The sequence below is a fragment of the Perna viridis genome, chromosome 2 (genome assembly GCF_037379345.1).
Source record: "Perna viridis isolate PV_CMFRI_1.1 ecotype Kerala chromosome 2, ASM3737934v1, whole genome shotgun sequence".
Lineage (NCBI taxonomy): Eukaryota > Metazoa > Mollusca > Bivalvia > Mytilida > Mytilidae > Perna > Perna viridis.
This window is the reverse complement of record NC_142446.1, coordinates 12,444,910-12,468,826: the sequence shown is the minus strand read 5'-3', so window position 1 is coordinate 12,468,826 and position 23,917 is coordinate 12,444,910. Positions and strand designations below refer to the sequence as shown.

The 23,917-nt window shown below is 33.9% G+C and overlaps 1 protein-coding gene across 4 annotated transcripts; it reads right to left on the bottom strand.

Annotated features, from left to right (window-relative positions):
* Positions 1-1,645: 1,645 nt before the first annotated feature.
* Positions 1,646-23,380, bottom strand: LOC148623666 (ribonuclease Oy-like). Of its 4 annotated transcripts, XM_088565663.1 has the most exons (11): positions 23,240-23,308; positions 22,254-22,429; positions 21,678-21,753; positions 16,559-16,634; positions 14,286-14,341; positions 13,967-14,036; positions 5,291-5,358; positions 4,200-4,313; positions 3,917-3,959; positions 2,954-3,025; positions 1,646-2,659 (listed from the first exon to the last, which is right to left on the bottom strand). In XM_088565663.1, the coding sequence occupies exons 3-11, from the start codon at positions 21,734-21,736 to the stop codon at positions 2,468-2,470; spliced, it is 750 nt and encodes a 249-aa protein (XP_088421789.1). In that variant the 5' UTR covers positions 21,737-21,753; positions 22,254-22,429; positions 23,240-23,308; the 3' UTR covers positions 1,646-2,467. The 4 variants fall into 4 exon arrangements, with proteins under 4 accessions (XP_088421789.1, XP_088421788.1, XP_088421790.1 ...); XM_088565662.1 differs by lacking the exon at positions 22,254-22,429 and having other exon boundaries at positions 23,240-23,379; XM_088565664.1 differs by lacking the exon at positions 22,254-22,429 and having other exon boundaries at positions 21,678-21,764; positions 23,241-23,309.
* Positions 23,381-23,917: the final 537 nt, after the last annotated feature.

Here is a 23,917-nt window from a genome sequence, read left to right as displayed (position 1 = left end):
TGTATGGTGGCCAACATTTAACGCCATATTATTGAATGACTTCCCAAAGGTAATGTTGTTTGAATTAAATGTGAGTTTCGCAAGGTTTGTTTGTTTGTTTGTTTGTTTGTTGGGGTTTAATGTCCGAGCAGCAATATTTCAGATATATTCAGACGATGAACATGAAATTGATGAGTTAATGATCATGAAATGATGAAATGAAAAGGGAATGGGACAAAAGGACAATGGGGTCGACAAATTTTAATTGCCACTGGAAATAGGGAGAGGTGGGTAGGGTCGGGCAATTTAGCCTCCTGTGGCGGAGCCCTATGGTTCCTACTCCGGGAGAATACCACAGTAGGGTTCTTTAACGTGCGAGGAACGTGGCACCTTTCCCAACACGATGCACCACTATGGTTTGCGGTCAGGTTTTCCGTATTATAGCCTGACAACCCCAGCATGTAACACGCCAGGGGTACTTCATTCCACCACCTGAGTCACACATCCCAGTTGCTCTGTGGGCAGAGCGCCCTAGCCCCCGGCTAGGGTTCTGAGCACTATTTAGTCGCCTTTTACGACAAGCTTAGTGCTGCTGCAGGCCTATTCTTTTAACACCCGGACCTGCACAGGGCGAGTTTCGCAAGGTAAAAAACTGTTACATTGTCCCATAGGATGAACACCATCATACCCCGATATGCTAATATGATTGCTGAATACTTAACGGTCGGTAACCTACAAATTTGACAATACAATTTGCCGGGAAGTTGTTAAGGATGAATGCCCCTTTTCAGAGTCCGATCTTATAAGATAGCAATTCCTGATAATTTTCAAACAAAAATATAATTTTATGACGAAAGCTTAGATTTTTATTGTCTACAATTGGTAGATGATAGATACATAAGCGTGCGGCGCATTGCAAAAAATATGCACTATTATTCACGACTTTACTCACTTTATAGAAAAACCTCATGACATTAAAAACTTTGATATATTACAAGTTAATAATTTATAATATAAAAAATATAAACTTTATTCATAAATTGATATTGTTGTTTGAAATTTATTGGCAAGTGATATCCTACAAAACCGGGCTCCAAAAAGGGAACCTTCATCCTCAACAATTTTACGGAAAAATTTATTGTCAAAGGGGGTCGGTGTGTTCAGCATCCAGCAATCATGGGGGTAAATCGGGGTACGGTAGAATTAATCTTTTAGGAAAGAGTAATCAAGGGAACCAAGGTTATAGCGGTAATCAAAAGAATGTAATCCAGGGACAAAGACCAGACATGGAAAACAGACATACACAACAAAGAACATAAAGCAACTAAAATCATACATACAAGGTAACAAAGGCAAATGAGCAACTCTGACTCCACTACAAAATGGGAGCATGGACCAGGTGCACCGGTAGGGTAAGCGTCCTCTGCTTTTCTAGAAACACCTGCCGAGTTGCTCATAAAAAGTCAAGTCCGGGGTAGACAAACGAGGAAAGGAAAACTATGACCCGTTGAATAAATCAGGACAATGTAATAGTTTTTTTTCTTGCAAAACTCTCATCTAATTTTATACAGCACGACCTTTTAGTACGGGGTGCCGAAAGGGACTTGATCTTTTTGTAATCAAATTCATATTGTGAAATAGGTATGCAAAAATTAACTCATTTGCATAGAAAAGTGACATTTATTACCAGATATAGAAATTAAATAACGAAAGTCATTTCTGTGAGACAAAATTCAATTTTGTGTCACAAAAATCAATTTTGTGAGCCAAAGTATTTTGTGTCACAAAAGTCAATTTTATTTGCAAATTAGTTTACAGACTCCTTTGGATATGCAAATGAACTGAAGATTTGAGGGACTCCTTTTTGGCCCTGAAAGGTGTTTGGGAATGAAATTGCAATTAGGGAATTTAGTTCTTGCTGTAATGTGTCAAGAAACATTAAATGTGTTAAGCTTTTTTCATTTAACACAATCTTCATCCTATCATTAATATTTTATAATTAATAAAAAGGAAATGAAGAGCAGTGATTTTAACCAGAAAAAAAGGGTCTAGTTTTGGAAAATCTTATGTTCATCAAGGAAATTATTTTCATATACTAAAATTGGTTTTATTTGAGTAAAATTACTGAGTAGGATAAATACTCTATTAAAAATGTTTTTGAAGGTAAATGTAAATTAACTTTTGGATAGGTTTAAAAATACGGGGAAAGGTGAAATGGAACAAAATTTGTATATGTGTGTGAAGTTGGATGCTGTTTTACAATTGATTACATTTTAAACTTTAAAAAAATTAGTAGTAAAGATTGAGATTCAGTTTATACATATTAGAAGAAAACAGTTTTTAACACATGTTATATTCGAAATACTCTAGTATAATTACAGTTTTATTTTACATCATGTAATCTTTGAAAGTTTCTTCATGCTACAATTTATACTAGATTCGAAAACCGCCAGTGCTAACAACACTTTGATTTTGCTAGTGGAGAAGATCACTTCCTCACAATTTTTGGAAAGAGAAAAGGAGATGATTTGGGACAAGGGTTTGTGTTTGTTGATCTTTTCATTTTGTTTGACTTAAAATAGAGTGTTGTCTGTATTTTCCGGCAGTCTTTAAGGCGGAAAGTTTTGTCCATGCAAAGTCTTATTTCTGCCAGCATTACTATGCGTTTTCCATTCTCAGACTGAAACAAATAGAAACCGACTTGAACTGAATGCATCAATCCTGAAAGTTACACTATTGAGAGTTTTACAGAATGTTTTTATAATTCACTCTTTAGGTTAACAATCACTTCTCATTCACAATAAGAAGGTGTCTGAAAACTTATTCACTCGTGTAAGAAATAAATTCTAGAATATAACAATGACGGATATGAATTTTTACACGGTGTTTAATGAAAGGTAAAATGAGAGATAATTCCTGCATTATTTTGCTGAGACCAATTTCTACGCTTTTTATCATTTCACACCTGCCTTACCTTGCCGGAATAACAGGATAAACTTGGCTGCACTTTGAGTTTCTTTTTGATAGCATTTGCGATCTCACTATACTGAAAAAAAACATATATTGAAAAACTCGTTAAAAGAACTTCATATCTGCTTCCTACTTCACGTCTCGTATTTTTTTAATAAAAAAAACTTGGATATAAAGACCACGTACAAAATCAAGTATGTCGTTTCTTCGAGGGTTAAACAACAGTTAATGTTGATTTAGTGTAGGTTCCAAGTAGGATGTTACAACACTTGGTGTAGGATTCTGGATGAATATACCACATTTAGTATATGTTCCTAAGAAGATAAAACAACATGTATTGTAGGTTCCTAATAAAATTACAACTTTAAATGTTGGTTCCTAGAAGGATATCACAACACTTAGCAAAGGGTCCTAGGAGGCTATAGCTATCATAACACTTACAGTAATTAAATAAAACATGTAGTGTAGGCTCCTTACAATTAAAATTACAACATTTAGTGTAGGTAGGTTCCTAGGAGGATAAACAGTACTTAGTGTTGGATCGTAAGAAGAAATACAACTCTTAGTGTAAGGTTCTAGAAAGGTAAACTATATTTAGTGTGGGGTCTAAACAACACTTGAGGTTCTTATTATTATACCAAGTGTAAGTTCTTAGGAGTATATTACAACACTTAGCTAGGTTCCTAGGAGGATATAATTACACTTAGTGTAGGTTCCTAGGAGGATATTACAACACTTAGTAATGAAGTACTAGAAGGATAACGCAATCTTAGGATGCTATCACAGCACTTAGTGAAGGGTCGTAGGTAAATTATAAGACGTTAAGTGTGGGGTTTAAGGAGGAAAACAGAACCAATTATTGGTGTGTCTTGTATGAGGATTAATACAATGTATTAACCTTAGTGAAGGTAGGGTTCTATATGAGAATATGATTCCCGAATTTCAGTAAGTGTCAAGATGTACTTACATTGTATTTTTTATTTGGTAAGATGTTAAATTCATTCAGGTACCTATAGGAAATAAAACAATATTTTGTATGTATTACACTGCTTATAATACTACATAGCTTGATCGAAGAAGTAACAAAATAAAAATGTCCATGACAGAAATCTTAGAATTTCTTTGTTTAAAGAAAATAACTGACTGTTTGGTGTAGCATTAAATGAAAGAAGATGAATAAGTGGTGATAAAACAGGAAACTTACTTTTTACCCATTTCTTTCCAGTGAATGTGATAAGTGTTTAACTGACCTTGAAGCATTCCATTCTCTCATCAAATCTAATGTCTTCCTGAAGTAGAAGTATTCCGATCCAGTTTCTGGTAAACTTAGTGCGCATTTCCCATGCGTCATCCACTCATGTTCCCTGTCAACAAAGAATTTAGTTAACGTAATATAAGTTCATATACTTCCTCCCCCAAATTCATCTATGATACTACATTAAATGTGATTTAATGTTAAAAAAAAAAACGGGTAAAATATTATTTTTAGACAATGTCATTTCAAAAAGTTTAAAATCACACTATTGATAACAGGGGGTCCAAAGAATAATTTAGCGGCGCTTCGGTTTCCAACGGTACATATAATCCATCATCGATATTTGTAACTTGTGAAAAGAAAAACTCAAACAAAAAAATCCCAAATCCCCATAAGTATCAGAAACGCCCATTTATAATAAGCAACATGAGAAAATAACCGTCCTGCTGATGACGTTTGTTGCTTCTTGCATGTATACGCTTGCTTGTCATGATAAGTCTCATTATAAATATCCATTTATTGAGCTTAATTTGATTTTTTTGGGTTATGTTCTGATGAGTCCGCTAAAAAGTATCCTTATAATGGTAAATATATTAAGGTTTATTCAAATGCGATTGGCGTTGATTATCAACTTAATAATAATTCATATATAATTTACAATATATTAGACACACCTATTCATTACACAATTGGCATAGGACACGCGTGAACTTTTTTGTAAATTTAGAAGATAAGGTAAACGTTTTTTTTAATGAGAATATAAAATGTCCCGGGCACAACCCCACTCACCAATAAAAATCGACAGGTCCCTAACCCTTTGACGGAATCTATTTTATATGGTGGAACAATTAGACAAATAATTTTGCGATCTTGTAAGTTGAAACGAAGTCGTGAAAGTTGACGGCGACAAAATTTCGTCACCAGCAGTCCAGTTGGGAAACTATTTGAATGGGTAAAACTTCAGTACTATTATTAATATTAAAACCGCATACTAGTACATGTTCAAGAAATGATACTGATTCAAGGCGTATTTTTTGTTTCAGTTTCATATACTTGAAGTTCTTGTCACCATATATAATAACTAACCAGAAATCATCTCTTGGTGTATTGGTGAAAATATTGGGCCATGAAGTATCCAATTCTGATGTCAAATTCTGAAGAAAATAAAAACATAAGTTTTTTTTTTTTTTCTGGCAGACATATGTTAAACAAAATCCTAATCAAGTAGTAAAAGAGGGTGTCGGTTAATTTCATACCTTCTATAAGTCTAATATTAAAACCAAAGTCTGAATTCAAGTACAACATTTAAGTTATATTCAATCTGTACAAAAGTTTGTCCAAATTGTAGCTTGTTGACGATGAGTTCAGTGCAGTGACTGCAGATTTACGCATTGGAATATAAGAGCTATACTCCAGAACGTTAATGTAGCTTCACGCAGAGATGAGTGTTTAAAAAATAACAAGAAGCAGTCAGCGTTGTTACTGAAGAAGCCATCGACCAATCATTTTTTAATTTTTCTTAATTTTTTTTTAAATTTGCAAAACTTGATGAAATATAAAATAGTTGGTCATGACCCTTAACTCGCGCCATGTGTATCACAGTGAACACGTTTAAGTCATGTATTAACCATTTACCGGCCGTTATGTAATCGTTAGGACTACTAATTAGCTTGCCCAGGCCATTTCAACCATGGTTTGTTAGGTTTTTGTCAAGGAAGTCTATTTGTAGACTGAACTTGATTTAAAGATCGTCGGCAACCAAATTACGTAACCAAGGTAGACATTTCAACATATAACTACCAAAATAACACTCCGCGGTTTATTCTCCTTGCAAAGTTTGCATTAAGATATCGCTCCACCGCCGATCATACTCCATGTCAAATATGTGAAGTTAACTTCACGTACGACAAGGGCGTGTAACGATATTAAGGCTATTTAATATGTGTAGAACTGCAAGATTTCAATGATTACATGATATTAACTATTTTGACGCAGAGAGCTGGACTATTTTGTCAAATTGACCCGAACATTCGCAAGGAGGAAAGCTCAATCGAGATTTGCCAATTCATTTCTTTCGATCTTACCCTTGTAATGAAAATGTCGGGAGCTTCTAATGACGGATTTTCAGAGCTGCAATGTAACCTTTTTGTGTAGTAAGTATAGATTACAGTGGCGGATCCATGGGAGGGTGCATGGGGTTGACACCCCTCCCTTTATTTGAAAATTTAAGGGGTGATTTATTTGATTCCAGGAATTTAACTCCTGTACACAAAATGCAAGCACTGTGTACATATATGTTAATTACTACATGTACATGTACATAAATAATATAAAATGGTAAACACACATATCCATACATATAGCAAACAAAGAAGTATTTAAAATAGAAAATAGATTTGTTAAATTATTATGATTTCAAAGCAGAGACATAAACAATGTCTCTGTTTCAACGGTAAAGATGAAAGGAGGTCATGTGGCATATTCATCACATTCAGTAGGTAATCTTGAAATATCAAAAAGGAGGGGTATCCAGTGATATAAAGTAATGTCCTTGGGATGCGAGTAGACACATGAGCCATGACATCACACAAACACTTGTACATGTTCCTAAAATCCAAACTTCCACACCGACCATAGACCTTTATCGCATACCCTATATTACGCTCATAGACCTATATCGCATACCCTATTTTATACCGTTTATCACACTCCTAGACATATCTCATACTGTATATCACACCCCTAGACCTATATTGCATTCTATATCACACCCCTTGACCTATATTGCATTCTATATCACACACCTAGACCTTTATTGCCTTCTGTATATCACACCCCTAGACTTCTATCGTACACCCCTAGACCAATATTGCATACCATATATCACACCCCTAAACCCATTTCAAGTACCCTATATATCACACCCACAGACATATATTGCATACCTTATATCACACGCCTGGACCTATAAGACCTATATGGTATTCTCTAAATCACACCAATAGACCTATATGGCATACACCTAAACCCATTTCAAGTACTCTTTATTAACCAACTACCCAAAATATGTTAAAATATGTCAAAAGCTGACCAAATGATATGAATTCAAACCAGGCATCCATACGGGGCCAACATGGATGAAACCAGGACCAATACGGCATCATAACTTCCGGTCACTTGACACCGCCATTTTTTGTTAGAATTGGATTTCATGAATTTTGATCACCAGGACTAAAAGCTGCAGAAACACAAAAACAAATTCTTCAATTTTATACAAAAAGGATATTTAAGACTTTTATATGCAAATAAACCTACATTTTCTTGGTAAAACAACTGTTCTACAAATCATCTAACTGAGTTGGTTAATAAAATTGTCAATAGATATGTAATTTCATATTGGCCCTGTTATAGGTTTCGGTCAATCATATTGGCCTCGACAGCCGTATTGGCCCCCGGCGATGTCTTGGAACAAATACAATCGCCTCGACCAATATGACAGACCTCAAACCTGTAATAGGGCCAATATGAAATTACATATTTATTAACACATAATATATCACACCTACAGACATATATTGCATACCTTATATCACACGCCTAGACCTATATCGCATACTGTATATCACACCCATGGACTTATATCGCATTCTCTAAATACCATCCATAGACCTATATGGCATACCCTATATCACACTCCTAGACATATATATTGCATATCATATATCACACCTTGCACAGAATAAAAATGAAGTACCGGTACATTTTGTATAGATAAAATATAAGGAAGAATGAACATGACATGCAAAAATCTGCTTGATATACAGAATCAACCCTCGACCTATATCACCCGCGTGCCAGTGGCCCTTGAGTTGATATTGGAGTCTCCTGTTGATACTGCATGTGATACAGATTTTGGCATGCATTATTCAGTATACCTCAGCACTTTGATTTTTACTGTATCTTCTTCATCGCATAAGTTGTTACATTACACAGAACGGATTTTATTATCATCATTGTTCTTCTCGACTTCATCAAGTATAATTTGCACAGTATGTAAAATGTTCCCTCCTATTCTTATGAAGGCATAGCTTTTTGTAAGTTTAAACTGGTATGGAGCTGGCATGTCAGTTAACTGCTAGTAGTCCTTAGTTTGTACATTTGTGTAACGTATAATCAGTTTCATTATTTTTGTTTTAACAAGGGACTCTGAGCTTTTTGAACTGATTTTTAGGTATGTTTTAATTATGTAATATTTTTCCGCCGCATTTTCGCAGCCGTCCAAAGTCAGGAAATTCTGGCCTCTGTATGTTTTGTTTCGTTTGCACTTTCAGTTTACTTTCGTGTTTTTTTTTTGGAGTCTATAGGGGCAATTATTTCTCTATACCTGTGTATAATGTTGATTCGGGGATAGCTGCAACCTGCCCGGTAGTATGAGGATTTCCTCGTCGTTTACTGAAGACCAAAAGGTGGCCTTGAGCTGACAATTTTCATCCTGGTGGAGTGGTTGTCTTTTTACATACTCGTCATATTCATTCTCTTTATGTATGCACACCAAATCACTGAAGTTTTGTTCTTGTCAAACGTTTTTTATACATTTATAAGTGATTTATTTTATAACTAAAAAATCTAAACAGTGTGTTATCCAAGTTGTCATTAATTGTACTAATAAATTTATACTATTTTTTAAGAGTAATCAAGGGAATCAAAGTTATAGCCGTAATCAAAAGAATGTAATCCAGGAACAAAGGCCAGACATGGAAAACAGACATACACAAAAAAGAACACAAAGTAACTAAAATCATACATACAAAGTAACAAAAGTAAATGAGCAACTCGGACTCCACTAAAAACTGGGAGCATGGACCAGGTGCACCGGTAGGGTAAGCGTCCTCTGCTGCTTTTCTAGAAACACCCGCCGAGTTGCTCACAAAAAAAGTCAAGTCCGGGGTAGACGAAAGAGGAAAGGAAAACTATGACACGTTGAACAAATCATTTTTCATGGCGCAGATGGATACACCGTAACGATCCACGAGTTCATGATGACGACCATAAAACTTGTGATGACTTCAATCTTGTAGCAACATACACTGTTCGAAAGCCTATTTGATATAATTCTAGCGCGATACAAAAAGTCTGCGTAGTTTCGGTAAGCTCTGGTATAACGTATGAGTTGTTATATGAACACTCTTTACGCAGGTGCTGAAGGGATGTTACCACAGATGAAAGGAAAGTTGACAATTCTGAATGAAAAGTCATCACGTTTATCGTAAAGTTTGGTCAATAGTTTTCCTTTACCATCGATTTCTAAGTGTAGGTCAAGATATGAGGCTGACTTCACAGTGTCGTCTGTAGTATCCTTTATCTCAAGTTCTTTGGGGTAGATGCGATGTATCAAACCCCCAAAATTAGGATTGTTTAAAGATAATACGTCATCGTTATAGCGGAAACTGAGATTAAAGAATCTAGCTAAACGATATTCTTTCTTTCGGATCAGATCAGCTATAAAGTCAGCCTCATAAGAGTGAAGAAAGAGGTCAGCAAGTAGAGGATCACATTTTGTTCCAATTGGAATGCCGACTGTTTGTTGAAAAACGCGTCCACCACACTGAACACATATGTTGTCAATTAAAAATTCCAGCATTTTGTAAACGTCTTCTTCTGTATATTTGGAAGATGATTTGGAATTATGAGGAATCTCCACCAAGAACTATATATTTGTATCTAGGTGTACCATCTTTTTTGGGAAAAACAACGATGTATAACGGTGTATAATGTTTTTAAGTCGGGATTTTAACTGAGTATGGGGAATAGAAGTATACAGTGTTGAAAAATCATAGGTTTCAGTGTTATTATATTCTGATAATAGTCTTGAACTGATTGACTTTAAAAGATCTTTCGAATTTTTCAGGATCCACATTGAATTAATACCACTACTGGAGTAACAAGTGTTGTGGTAGGACTGCAGACCCTCTTTGGCAGCTGTGAGTATAGAAGTAAAAGTTTTGAAAGAGGTTTGGTGGTAAATTTTGCAGATCCAGCTATGTAACGTTGTTTGTATGGATTCTTGTGGAGTTTAGGAATCCATTACATAGACGGTAAATCACAATCACAAGAGAGACCAAAAGAGGATAGCACAAATTTATGGTTTTCCACAATCTCTTCTTTGGAGGGTGTGGTAGCAGTATACGTCTTAACGCTGCTGTAATTTTCTACGTCTATCTCTGATAATTAAAATTGGATGTAAAACGTTTTGCAGACAAAAACAATGTTGTTTTGGGCTTTGTCTGCTGGTACGACAATATATTTGTCATGTACAGTAGACAATGTTTTTGCTGCATCGGGGTCTTTGAAAACTGATGTAGCATTTGACACTCATTGACATACTTAAAACTTTCATTCGTTTAAAAATTAAAAGACTTCACGGCCTTTAACCACTCTGACAGAGAATCAATGTCTTCTTGTTCTCGTTTTATCCATTTTCTTGCGTAGTCCTCCACGGCATCCATATAAGAACTTTAAAGTTATAATTCCAATTTATGGAGCGTGGTTGATGGTACTTGGGACCTTTAGAAAGGATATTGCGCAGATATTCGTTTTCGATGATGGACAAATCTCCCGTAACGATGTGACCGGAAGGACCATATTTGAATGGAGAGTTTTTGCAAGAACAGTCAGGTAGTTTAGCCTTGAAGTCCTCAATCTCGAGGTTCTGCAATAGCCTTTTATAATTGAAAATTGGTGATGCAATAGGTGAAGTATAGGAATATGAAATAATCGTTATGGATTTGTCTTTGAAATATGGGGGGATTTTGTTGGTAACGTTTTTGTGATGGAGGATGTTAGCCAAATTAATTACATCTATACCTTTGTTGACAAACGGTAGTGGAAGAAATGATCGTTTTTCTTCAACTTGACTTTTCACACAAACTGGTTTAAAGAGTCTGCGGAAACCAATATCCAAAATGATGGCAACAAGTCTGTATAATGATGAGGTAGGGTCAGAAACAGGAGTGTCAAGACTTGTTTATAAAAGGAGTGTAGTAGAGTGAGAAGTATAGAATAGATTTTGGTTCTAATATGATGAAGTCCAAGACAAGAGGTTTTTGTATGAAAGGGAGGAGACCATCTACGGAGACATCATGTAACTTAGGAGACGTATAGTGGCGATGGCCATGACTCCTTTCCCGTCTTGGATTTTTGTCAAATAAATGCATCACATTTATGTGTTGTTATATTGGCTTGAAAGGTTTCCTATACTTTTGATGTTGTCATTGCATCCGTAAGGTATTACAGTACCAAGTCCTCCTCTTTTTCTCTACGATGGTTTTTCCTTAGAACGAGACTGTTCGTAGGATGGTAATTTTTTTCTTAAATACGAACTTTCATTGAGAGGACTGAATGACCTTTTTGATTAAAATGTCGATAAATTGTCGGGAATTTGGTGGTATTTATTCCCAAACGATGACCGCACATTCTTTTGTTAGGTTAGATTGCTTTTGTTGGGTTATGGGAACTACATCTATGACTTCTTTTTGTGTATAATATCTTATCATACTAACGTACCACGAGTACTTTAATCATATTATCTGATTAAAATATATAAATCAAGAGAATTGACTGTTATCTGAGGTACGCGGACTTCAATTCATGGTTAGAAGGTTTCCATTCTAAGGACTTGATTTTTCGAGTTGTTTTCTTGAATTTTTTAACTTATGCTTGGAATTATAACTTTTCATCACGGCATTTTACGTTTCAATTAACTATTTTGATTTTTCAAGAAACTAACATAAGAAAAAATGAATAGTCAATAGATATAGGCTTCCGTGGTTTTTAACGTTTTCGACAACTGATCTTATACAATTATTGTATCAACCTGAGGGATACTTCACAATGGATGTTGTCTTCCAGCAGGCTTCAGTCTGGACAATGGCAACATCCAACGGGTGATAACAGTGTATCAGTGGCCGTTCATGTCAAAATAGGGATATTTCTATCGGCTTACTTTTAACAAGTACCGGCTTACTTTTCAAAAGTATCGGCTTACTTGTTAAAAGTATCGGCATACTTATCAAAAGTATCGGCATACTTTTCAAAAGTAAGCCGATACAAAAACTTTATGCATAGTGAAAAAAGTATCGGCATACTTTTCAAAAGTATCGGCTTACTTTTCAAAAGTAACGGCTTACATTTTGTTTTAGATATTAACCAATCCAATGTTCCGTTACATCTGAGCATTTTCTCACCTAAACCACGCGATAGCTTGAACGCCAGGGATCTGCCTATAAACTGTGTCTGTCCCATCAGGAGGTCATTAATGATGCTTAGTGAAGACTTTAAAATTAGTAGCGTTTCCTTTTATTAAATAAACAATCTCTCTATATATTGTACATAAAATCGCTTGCCCACTTTGGGCATGTGACAGTTAAAAATTCAGCTGTAAATAATTAAAAAGATCAAATTAAAGAAGCAATAGCAAACAATAAACAATTAATTGTATAATTATGAATCAGTCAAGTAAGGCTGACATGTAATAATTAACTCATTTTATTAGTAGCAATAAGGGCTATAATAATTGGTGCCTACATGTATGATGTATTGCATTAATTCAATTAACCATAATGATATAAAATGTTGTCTCCTTTATTTAATCTATTATCCTGTTTATATCCTTATCCAAAAGTCTTAACATAGTCACCGCAAATTTCTTCTTTCTCTGAAAACCAACACAACTGATCTATGTGAGGCTTTCGTTCAAATTCAAGTAGCAGAGATGACGACGATAGGAGTTTAAAGACCTGTATATACCCCAGTGACTCTGTATGGTCGACCCTTTATCCCGCTTTAATATTGTAATTTATAGTTTAAATATATTATATAATTTAGAAGATTGAAATCGATAAACTAACAAAATAAAGAAAGAAAAAAATATGTATACTAATGAAACTATAACGAACTAAGTGATAATACAAAATATACAAAAATCATAAAAAAGTTAAAGAAAAATAAATGTTTAACGTACGAGGAAAAGCAAGACCAGGTGCAGTAAACCAAGTGAGAAATTTGGAAATAAAAAAAATACGCCAAAGGTTGATAGGGGGTCGTTTTGGGAAAAAAAAATAAACTGTAGATGCGCGTTATTGATATGGAAAGAAAAAAATAAAACCAAAGTATATGATCAGGGGGTTTGTGGAACGAAAAATTAAAAGTCCATAGGTAATGGACTGCTTGTAATTTTAAAGTTTGCTTAATATGTGTATGCAGTTTTGATGACAGAATACTTGATGAAGAAATCTTTCCCTTTCCGATCTAGGTCCAACGTCCGCCATGAGGTTTGTTTAATCTTAACTCTCGCATAGAAGAAAGCGCGCGTTTAATTATGGGTTCACACCTTTGATACGATCGATTTGATTGGCTACACATCTCTGTAAACTCTGTCAAAAGTATCGGCATACTTTTGAAAAGTAAGCCGATACTTTTGAAAAGTATGCCGTTACTTTTTTCACTATGCATAAAGTTTTTGTATCGGCTTACTTTTGAAAAGTGTGCCGATACTTTTGATAAGTATGCCGATACTTTTGACAAGTAAGCCGATACTTTTGAAAAGTAAGCCGGTACTTGTTGAAAGTAAGCCGATAGAAATATCCCTATTTTGACATGAACAGCCACTGATAACAGTGAGGCGGAGTCGTAGAAAAGATGTTGAGTTATTTAGTAATAAGCCATGTATACTCGTGACTGTATATATTCTATATAGATTGTTACCTTGATTAAAGACGGATCAAATTTAGGACCTTCACAATTAATTGGACCCTCTCCTTTACTACTAGATGGCCTGAAAAAGAAAACCTTTAAGGAATCTAGAAGATTTACATTAAAACATAAAATTAGTAAATGCTTTAATGCTAGTCGAGCTTTCAAAGCAGTATTTAGTCATCTTCACAAAAAATATAACAACCAGAAAGTCTTTGTAAAAATGCGTGAACGCCGATCTTCGATTATCATTTTTTATGATTATGTGCAAAATTAATACTCCTTTACAAATGACATCGTAGAACGATATCGAAAGAAATCGGAAACTTACCACAACCCATGGATGGTAAATGAATTTATGTATGATGGTATCTTACAGCCCTTCCTCTGAAAAGGAAAAAAAAGTTTCTTTTTCAATTTCAGGTACGAATGATTTAAAGCAATATGTAAACATCAAGCACAGAGTGTAACATATTCAGAGAAAAGACCATTTTGACTGTAGTTCTAGTGTTTGTGTACGATCAGAACTGAGAAACTTAAAAACAGCGAGCAAAGCTTACTTGAGAATATCTCCCCTCTCCATACACTACAGGGAAAACCCTAGAAGTCATCCAAATCGAAAAACACAATAGGTGTTCAATGGCTTCTTCTGATAAAGAAGTTTTGGAAGTTCATCGAATTTCTTTAACAGCGGTTTTAGAGGCGCTGTTGACAATGGAGGCCCGGTCGACCAATGACAAAGTCCATTTTTTGCATCAGGAAAACCTTCACAGTCGTTCAGTTATAAAAACGAAATACAAGCTGCACAACTGCATCATGTGATAAATATTTTGTAAAGTTTCATTAAACTCTATTTAGCGGTTTTAGAGGAGTTGCGGATTGTAAGATGCCCCCCCCTTTTAGTCGACCAAGTACGATGTAGATATCATTTAGATGGAATTCATCTCTGTGGTCCCCGCTGTAGGAAAAAAAGCTGTACATCAGACATGCATAACATCGTTAATTTGAACTTAAAGTCAAAGTTCAAGGTTAATGGTCAAAAACTAAGATACGAATTACAACGCTTTGGGCTGATCCAACCTCATGTCCCATATCAAAATATGATATAAAATGATAAAGATAAGATTCAAGACGTGTTCCTGACGAACTGACTTTGAACAAGACTGTCTATATTTTAAAACAGGAAAGTCGAACATATGGTAGATATAAACTTATATGCGAGATCTAACCATTCCCTATTTTACAGTAAGAAACTGTTGAAAGCAAAAGTGGAAACAATGATAAATGAATGATCTAAAAAGCTTGAATCGCTCACCTGGCCAAATGATCAACTTTCTATAGTTTTCTTTGTGAAAAACCGACGTTTTTGCTTGGATATTAATTCCAAACGCTCATACCGAAGGAACAATCATATCAACCTTCACTGATCTTTGTCAAGTAGTTTCACATGACAATATTTTTTAAAAGTATTAACATAAAATAGCAATAATAAAAAAAAATCAAAAAAAGGCATTAACTCCAGCATAGGTAAAGAGATTTTCACACAAATTTGACAAGAGATAGATTTCGCCATGCAGACTCAACACGGCCATGTTTTCCGATGGATAAAAAATCGCAACATCAGTTCTAATTGGCCCAGTAGTTTTAGAGGAGAAGAGCTTTGAAAAATTGTTAACGTAATAGCTTACATGACCCCTTTGGATCAGGTGAGATAAAAATTGGTACGAAAATGTGGGAAAAAAACAGAAAAATATCAAGTGAAATGGCGAGGAATTTTTTAAATTATGACTGGCTTAGACAATTAAGGGCTGAACTGTACTTAAATCATTTGAGGCAGATTTAACCCCAATCTCAATATAAAATTTCTTGTAATTTGGTCATGGGGCCAAATTTTTCTTCAAGACTTAGGTGAATATCATACTCGTTTGTGTTTACTAGTAATACATCAAAGTTCATGACTTGTTTCACTTTTCTGTAACTTAGAAATGCAAAAAAAAAAAAAAGATTTCTGGACCTTACAAATGTAAAAGGCTTCATTTTTAATTGAGATTCTCGGACTTTATCGCCTTTAAGATTAAATAATTCTAATAAGTTCTTGAATTTTGATAATTGCGTTTCAAATTCTTGGGTGACCAATATGCTGTCATTTTTTCTGTTATAATCTATCGATCGTATCTATGGCATGGTATTGGATGCAAAAAATAATAACTTTATTTGAATGTAATATTTTCTATTCAATTGGTATATCTTTCATTTAAATGCAATATTTTGTCATTAAATTGGTATAATTTTTCGTTTGAATGCAATATTTTATGTTCAACTGGTATAATTTTGTATTTGAATGCAAAATTTTTCATTCAAGTGTTGTTTTTTTTTTTAATTTGAATGCAATATTTTAACACATGCACTATTTCAAACAATGTCTCTAACAAATAAGTGAACACTGTTTCTTAATTAGTGTATTTGCTATGTTATATTTGTATTTATGTTTTGTTTCCACTCAGTGTATCGGATGTATTTTTTTTTGCCTCCGTGGGCACTTGATATTGTTAATATTTTATATCACTGTCATACGGACTTCATCCTCTTGTTAAAACTGAATACCTCTGATTTGCCCATTAAACAGGCCGTCTGTGGCCATTCTTGAGTCAACAGAAACTCAGACCATTTATCTTTTCCACTGAAATAAACCAGTATGTGTTACGGATATGTTTAAGGAAAACTTAAGACATTTTAAGTAACAGTCTATATAAATATTAGTCAGGAGTCATGCACGTAAAAAACCCCACATAATTCTTTTTTTATTTTTAATTCGGAAACAATTAAAGACACATAACCAATCTTAGTTGATCAATGTTGTATATTGTACACGAACTTGGCACTGATAAGTACAGATAAATGAGATATAAAATATGAGATAAAACACTTAAAAATTTAAGATCTGAAATTCTACCATTCATGTTTTAAGTGAAATTTTAACCTGTAGAAACAGGAAACTTTTAGATTAGAGGTTAATTTTTTTACTTTTTCTTTTTTTCTTCCTTTTTTTTTTAACAATAGTACATTGTAGTCAGACCAGTTAGTATAAACATTATTTATCTAGAACCAAACTGAACATGAAGTTCTTTCTTGAAAATTCACTCTTCGAGTGATTGTTATTTTTTTTCAAAAGATAATTCGTATAATCTTTCTCATATTGTCACTCACGAAGGGCATTCTGCATAGATATGTATGGAACGCCTAAACTGTCTAGTTAAATACACATTCGTTTACGTGTTGTCAATTTTATTTTACTTGCTGTGGTTTTATAATCTTTACATTATGTCGTTTTGTCTTTACGTTCTGCCATTTTGTCTTTAAGTTCTGTCATTTCGTCTTTGCGTTCTGTAATTTTGTCTTTACGTTCAGTCATTTTATGATTACGTTATGTCAACATATATATTTAGGTCTCACTAACCACTTCCGGGTCAAATGGCCATCCCCCTATGTAGTACCAAAAACACACTGAACCTAGACATATGCATTGTAAGTGCATTATTTGTGTGTATTATGATTAAAAGTAGTCAAAATAAAGCTGAGAATGTGTACTTTAAAATCATATATGTAATTAACTACAAAAGTGTATGAATATTGTTTACATGTGTGAATAATATGCCTCCATGCGGTCAGTTAGCAGAACAGGTAAAAATGTGGATTTTCAGTATTATTTATTCAAGTAAATTTTGTGAAGAATTTCTACTATCATCGTACCATTAGCATAATGATTTTGGAAGCCTTATTTTCCAAGCTTCGCAACGGTATGCAGCTTTAAGATGTCATTTGTCCTGGGAATTCATAGTGAGACTTTGAAAATTACTTTTTTAACATGTAAAGTAATGGAAACGTTAGAAGTGGTTAGTGAGACCTTACGCTATGTGGATATATCTTTACGTGCAGTGGTTTTCTTATACCGTGAGGTCGTTACATCTTTACGTTATGTCGATCTCTAAATACTTTATGTGCATTTTCTTTTCTTTACGTGCATTGATTTCTTCTTTACGCGGTGTGGGTTCTTCTTCACGAGATGTGGACAAAAAATTTCATGATGAAGTGTGACCCCGGAACTTTTCGATCCGGTGTAACTTCAAATCAGTCCGTAAAAGGCAAAATAGACGTCACAACGCCGATTAGAAAAATGCTGAACGAAATATACTTGGGTAGTCTATCCAGTCACCCTAGAGTGTTTATTCTATAGTAAAAATAGCTTATTTGTTATTTACGTTCAATATTATCACAATTGATACACCTGGCACTCTGTTGATGACTTGTGGCGATTTTCGTAGTCAGAATATATTTTTTTAATTCCAAAAACATGGGAATTTCGACTCCCGCGAAAATTTGCATTAATTCGAATCTACAAGTTATTGCGTGACTAAATTGATTTTCTAAATTAATAAATCACCAAAACTAATTTTCAAGAAAAAATTTTTAAAAAAAATTTAAAATATTACCCCTACCCCTAGAAAACTGGTCTCAGTATCAAACATAATTTTCATTCACAGCATACCGACACTGTGAAACTCATATTTTAGGCATTCATAATTAAGATAATGATTTACTCAACATATCTGATCAATTCAGGCGTTTGAATTTCTTTATGAATTTTCCCTTTTTACGAAAAAAACACATTATCGTCGCTTACGCTCTTGAAATTAGCAAATATGTTGGATGCATCGATAATGAAAGCAATCGCCCGCAAACATGCCAAGTGTACGCCGTTTATATGTTAAAAATTAACATTTTGGTTCATATTGAGGTTTTTTTATGGGTAGGGTGGTAATTTTTGCACCAACTGTACTTGGAAAAGTTCAAATGTTAATTATCTGGCCGATTTGAAAGCTTAGACACTATACAAATCTACTGTATCACACAAAAGCTTGTTTAAACTACGGTATTCTGAAAAAAGATAATAACGGGTGATATAGAAGAAATTCTGAAATTTTGTAAATTCTACTTTTTACGATTTTATAGTAATTGTAACCCTATAAAAAAATCACACGCCTGAATTGTTCAGATATTTTGGGCAAATAATTATCTTTTAAATTATGAATGCCTAAAATATGAGTTTCACAGTGTCGGTATGCTGTGAATGAGAATTATGCTTGATACTGATACCCGTTTTTTGGGGAAGGGGTTAAATTTCAAAACATTTTAAAAAAAAATCTTTCTTGAAAATCAGTTAATGGTGGTTTATTAATTCAGGAAATTTAATTTCTATCGAATGATTCAAAATTTGAGACTTTTCAGTCGAGTAATATCTTGTAGAGTCGAAGTTATGCGACTTTTTACGGGAATATTGAAATTCACATTTTTGCATTTTTTCTTTTTATTATTATTTTTTTGTTTTGTTTTTATAAATTCTGACTGCGAAAATCGCCAAAAGTCACCAACAGAATCCGAGAAGTATCAGTTGTGAATATCCAAAACATAAATAACAAATACTAGTAAGCCACTTTTTACTGAAGAATAAATACTCTAGGGGTTTTGACATTGAAAACTATGTCAATTTAAGCGACTTCTATGAGACAGAGTTCCATTGTATTCATTTTGATACAAAACCCAAGTGTTACCGCAACTTTCTTGGTATCATTGTAAAGCTGAGACATTTGGCAGCATATTGATACATACACATGTGAATTTACTTCGTTTTGCAGAAAAAAAAGAAGTTAGAAGTATAAAAAAAACGTAAACAAGATGCTCCAAGGACCCTAAATAGCTCACATAGTTAATATTTTTTTTCAAGGACAACAACTCTAACTTTAAGGAGCTGTCCAACAATTTTGACTCAATGAACACTTTGGTAGGACTTATCAGAAGGATCCCTTTATCAATTGAAAGTTTCATTCTATCTATTACAGTTTTCAAGGTATTGGCTGAAAACTGCTAAAAACAATTTTTTTTGTCTTTCAAGGGTAAAAAATTGAACGAGGAGTCATCCAACAAGTTTGATCCCCATAAACATTTGTAGGTGGTGTCATAAGGATCATTTCAACAATTTAAAGTTTTATTCTATCTTTCAAAGTTTTCAAGATATTGGCTAATCATTTTGCACCTTTCAAGAGCAATAACTCTAACAAGGAAACGTCTAACAACTTTTATTCCCTGGAGACTTTAGTAAGCCTTATAATAAGGATCATTTCAGCAATAAAAAGAGTTTGGCAAAACCTAACGGTTTTGGAGATATATGCAAAAAACTGTTGTCTGATCCATATGTACTATAATTAGTAACGGCGGCCATGTTTTTCGACGAAACAAAAATCCCCATCTCAATCTATGGAGGATACCACAAGAAACATTATATCAAGTTTGGTTCTAATTCGTTAAGTAGTTTCAGAGGAGAAGAGTTTTGAGTAATTGTTAACGACGACGGACGGCGACGGACACCAAGTGACATGGTCACATGGTCTTGTGACAGGTGAGCTAAAAATGATTTTTGCCTCAACGAGGTATAAAAAGTACCCAAAAATACAAAAAAGTATTGTTTTGAATTGATCAGATATGTTGAGTAAATCATTATCTTAATTGTGAATGCCTAAAATATGAGTTTCACAGTGTCGGTATGCTGTGAATGAAAATTATGTTTGATACTGGGACCAGTTTTCTAGGGGTAGGGGTAATATTTTAAACATTTTTTGACAATTCTTTTTTGAAAATTAGTTTTGGTGGTTTATTAATGTTGAAAATTAAATTTAGTCACGCAATAACTTGTAGATTCGAATTTATGCAAATTTTCGCGGAAGTCGAAATTCCAATGTTTGTGGAATTAAAAAAAATATATATTCTGACTATGGAAATCGCCACAAGTCATCAACAGTCCCAGGTGTATAAATTGTGATAATATTAAACGTAAATAACAAATAAGCTATTTTTTACTATAGAATAAACACTCTAGGGTGACTGGATAGACTACTCAAGTGTATTTCGTTCATTATTTTTCTAATCGGCGTTGTGACGTCTATTTTGCCTTTTACGGACTGATTTGAAGTTTACACCGGATCGAAAAGTTCCGGGGTCACACGTTATCATGAAATTTTTGTCCACTTCACATAAAGAAGAAATCAATGCACGTAAAGAAAAGAAAATGCACATAAAGTATTTAGAGATCGACATAACGTAAAGATGAAACGACCTCACGGTATAAGAAAACCACTGCACGTAAAGATAAATCCACATAACGTAAATATATGTTGACATAACGTAATCATAAAACGACAGAACGTAAAGACAAAATTACATAACGTAAAGACGAAATGACAGAACGTAAAGACAAAAAGGCAGAACGTAAAGACAAAACGACATAATGTAAAGATGTTCCTACATAACGTAAATACAAAATGACCACATGTAATTATAAAACCACATCAAGTAATATAAAATTGAAAACACGTAAACAAATGTGTATCTCATCAGACAGTTTAGGCGTTCCATAGATATGCTTTGTTTTCTTTCCAAAACACAATTAATGTAACATTAAATTAACACAGAAACTGTTGATTTCGGTTATTTTTATAGTTGGCCATATTCCTAAATGCGGCTTCTAGTAAAAAAGAGGAGCTGGTAGCGCCTCTCTGAATACCAATTAGGTGTAATTTTGCCTATAGTAATTTGGTACAAGTCTGTCTATACTGATATTGGTGTTCTTTTGTAATAACATTCCCCGCCTGAGATGGCGCTCAATTCTTACTTGATATCTGGCGTTCCTAGCAGTATGACAGCAAGTATCCAGTAAGTTCTAACATTCATCTTGTAAATTTCTCTTTCTTATAAAAACAAGAAGAAATATAGTTTAGACGTTGTTCTCATGTATAGATTTGTGCTGAAGGTTAATTAGTATTAATTTACTAACATCAGCAAAGAGTGTTTATAACCAGTCTAATTAAAATTGGACCTTGCGTTTTTTTTTGTTTTTTTTTGTTTTTTTTTTTTTTTGATGTGCGAAACAAATAAAAATCGGAGGGGCTAATTTTAATTAGACTGGTTTATAACAAGAAAACATTTACAAGTATCAGTTAAACTTGATGCTTTGATAATTGAGATATAAGCAAATTAAAGCATGTGTTCGAGCTCTCAATGCTATGTTATCATCAGAATATAATACAATAAAGATTTTTTTTTTTCAAGTGTTTATACCACTATTCTCCTTGCTCATTTGAAATCCCGACTTAATATATGACTCTAAAAAAAAAGATTCCAAATCATCTCCTAAATATGCCGAAGATGATGTTGTCAAAATGCTGGATTTTTTTTATCTTCAACTTACTTGTCAGTTGTGGCGGACGTTTTATCCAACTGACGATGGGCGTTGCAATGGAAACAAACTGTACTCCGCTATTAGCTGACCTATTCCTTCACTCTTATGGGGTGGACTTAATAGTTTATAGCAGATCTTAACCAAAAGAAGGAACATCTTCTAGTCGGATCACTTGTTCTCAGTTTCTGCTATATAGACGGTGATTTTAAACATTGGATCTACCCCCAAAATAATACTATACTACAAACACTAAGAAGTCAGTATCATATATATGTCTACTCTTAAAAATCGTTAGAAAGGGAAAATTTATGCATGATTAAACTACATGACATATGTGATGACTTCTCGTTTCGTATCGTCAACTTTCCTTTCATATGTGGCAACATCTTTTCAGCACCTGCGTATGGAGTTATCATATCACAACTCTTGCATTATACCAGAGCTCGCCGAAACAACGTGGACTTTTGCACCGTGTTAGACTTCTTATTATTAACTAGGCTTCTGGGACGGAATTATTCTGCTACAAGATTTAAGTCATTAACTCAAAAGTTTTATGGTTGTCACAATGAACGTGTGGATCGTTATGGTGTACCTATTTCTTCGCCGTGTCATAGTCTTCCTTTCCTCTTTCGTCTACCCCGGTCGTGACATTTTATGAGTAACTAGAATTGAAGAGGACGTTTACCCAACTAGTGCATCTGGTACATGCTCCAAGTTTTTAGTTGAGTCCAGATTGCTCATTTACGTTAGTTTTTATTTGCGTGATTGTTTAGGTCTCTCGTGTTCTTTGTTGTGTGTGTCTATTTTGTTTGACTGGTCGTTGTCTCTGAATTATTATCTTATTGGTTAAACTAAACTAATTGATGGACTTTACGAGGATACAAAGTATGAAGAAGTAAAATAAAATACGCTCGGAGCCTCCATAACGTTTTGTAAAGAACCGTCACATGACTATTTCATATTATTTACCCAATATCTATGAAAATCTCACTTACCTCGAATGTGTTCAGCTCATGTGATAACTGTGATGGTCAACTTCCTTGTCTGTGATTTCAACAGGAAATATTAAATAAACGACAAATCTATAAATAACATTTAAATAGACAAAAAGAAACTTTGACTTCCCGAGGAAGTGTACTTTGTTTGCCATACATTTACAGAAAATGTAATACGATAGCTAAAACTAGAATATGGGAAATAAGGTAACGTACTGAATTCCTCAACATTTTACAAAGACGACGATAAAATTGGCCTAAATAGTAAAATTATACTGTATTATAAGTGATGCAAATTCAAATCATAGTATTTAATGATCCTTAATTGATCTTGCAAACATTTTGTTTGATCTGTACGATTCATGTTCTTAAAAATTACCGGAATAACTTACTCAATACAAAAGATCTGTTAATATTTATTTTTTAAGTGCGTTCACTCAGTACTACGAATTTTTATAGAAGTCATTGGAAATGAAGAATAAATGACATTGTACACTGAATATCGGCAAAAATTCATAGACATCATAATCCAACTACATGACTAAAACGTGAAAACAGGCAATATAGACGAGCTAGCTATATACACAATGTAGCTAACGGAATGATATATAATAACATATAAAACTGAAGATAAAGAAAACAAGATATTAAACAAAAAAACGGAAGCACCTGCAGTAT

Bases quoted from the DNA above. Each gene is read 5' to 3' on its own strand.
- LOC148623666 (XM_088565662.1), bottom strand. From the start codon at position 21,736: ATGAATGTTAGAACTTACTGGATACTTGCTGTCATACTGCTAGGAACG. The intron at 14,037-14,285 runs GTAAGTTTCCGA...TTTCTTTTTCAG, and splicing joins TTTACCATCCATGGGTTGTG to GCCATCTAGTAGTAAAGGAG. The intron at 2,660-2,953 runs GTAAGGCAGGTG...TATTTGTTTCAG, and splicing joins TATCCTGTTATTCCGGCAAG to TCTGAGAATGGAAAACGCAT.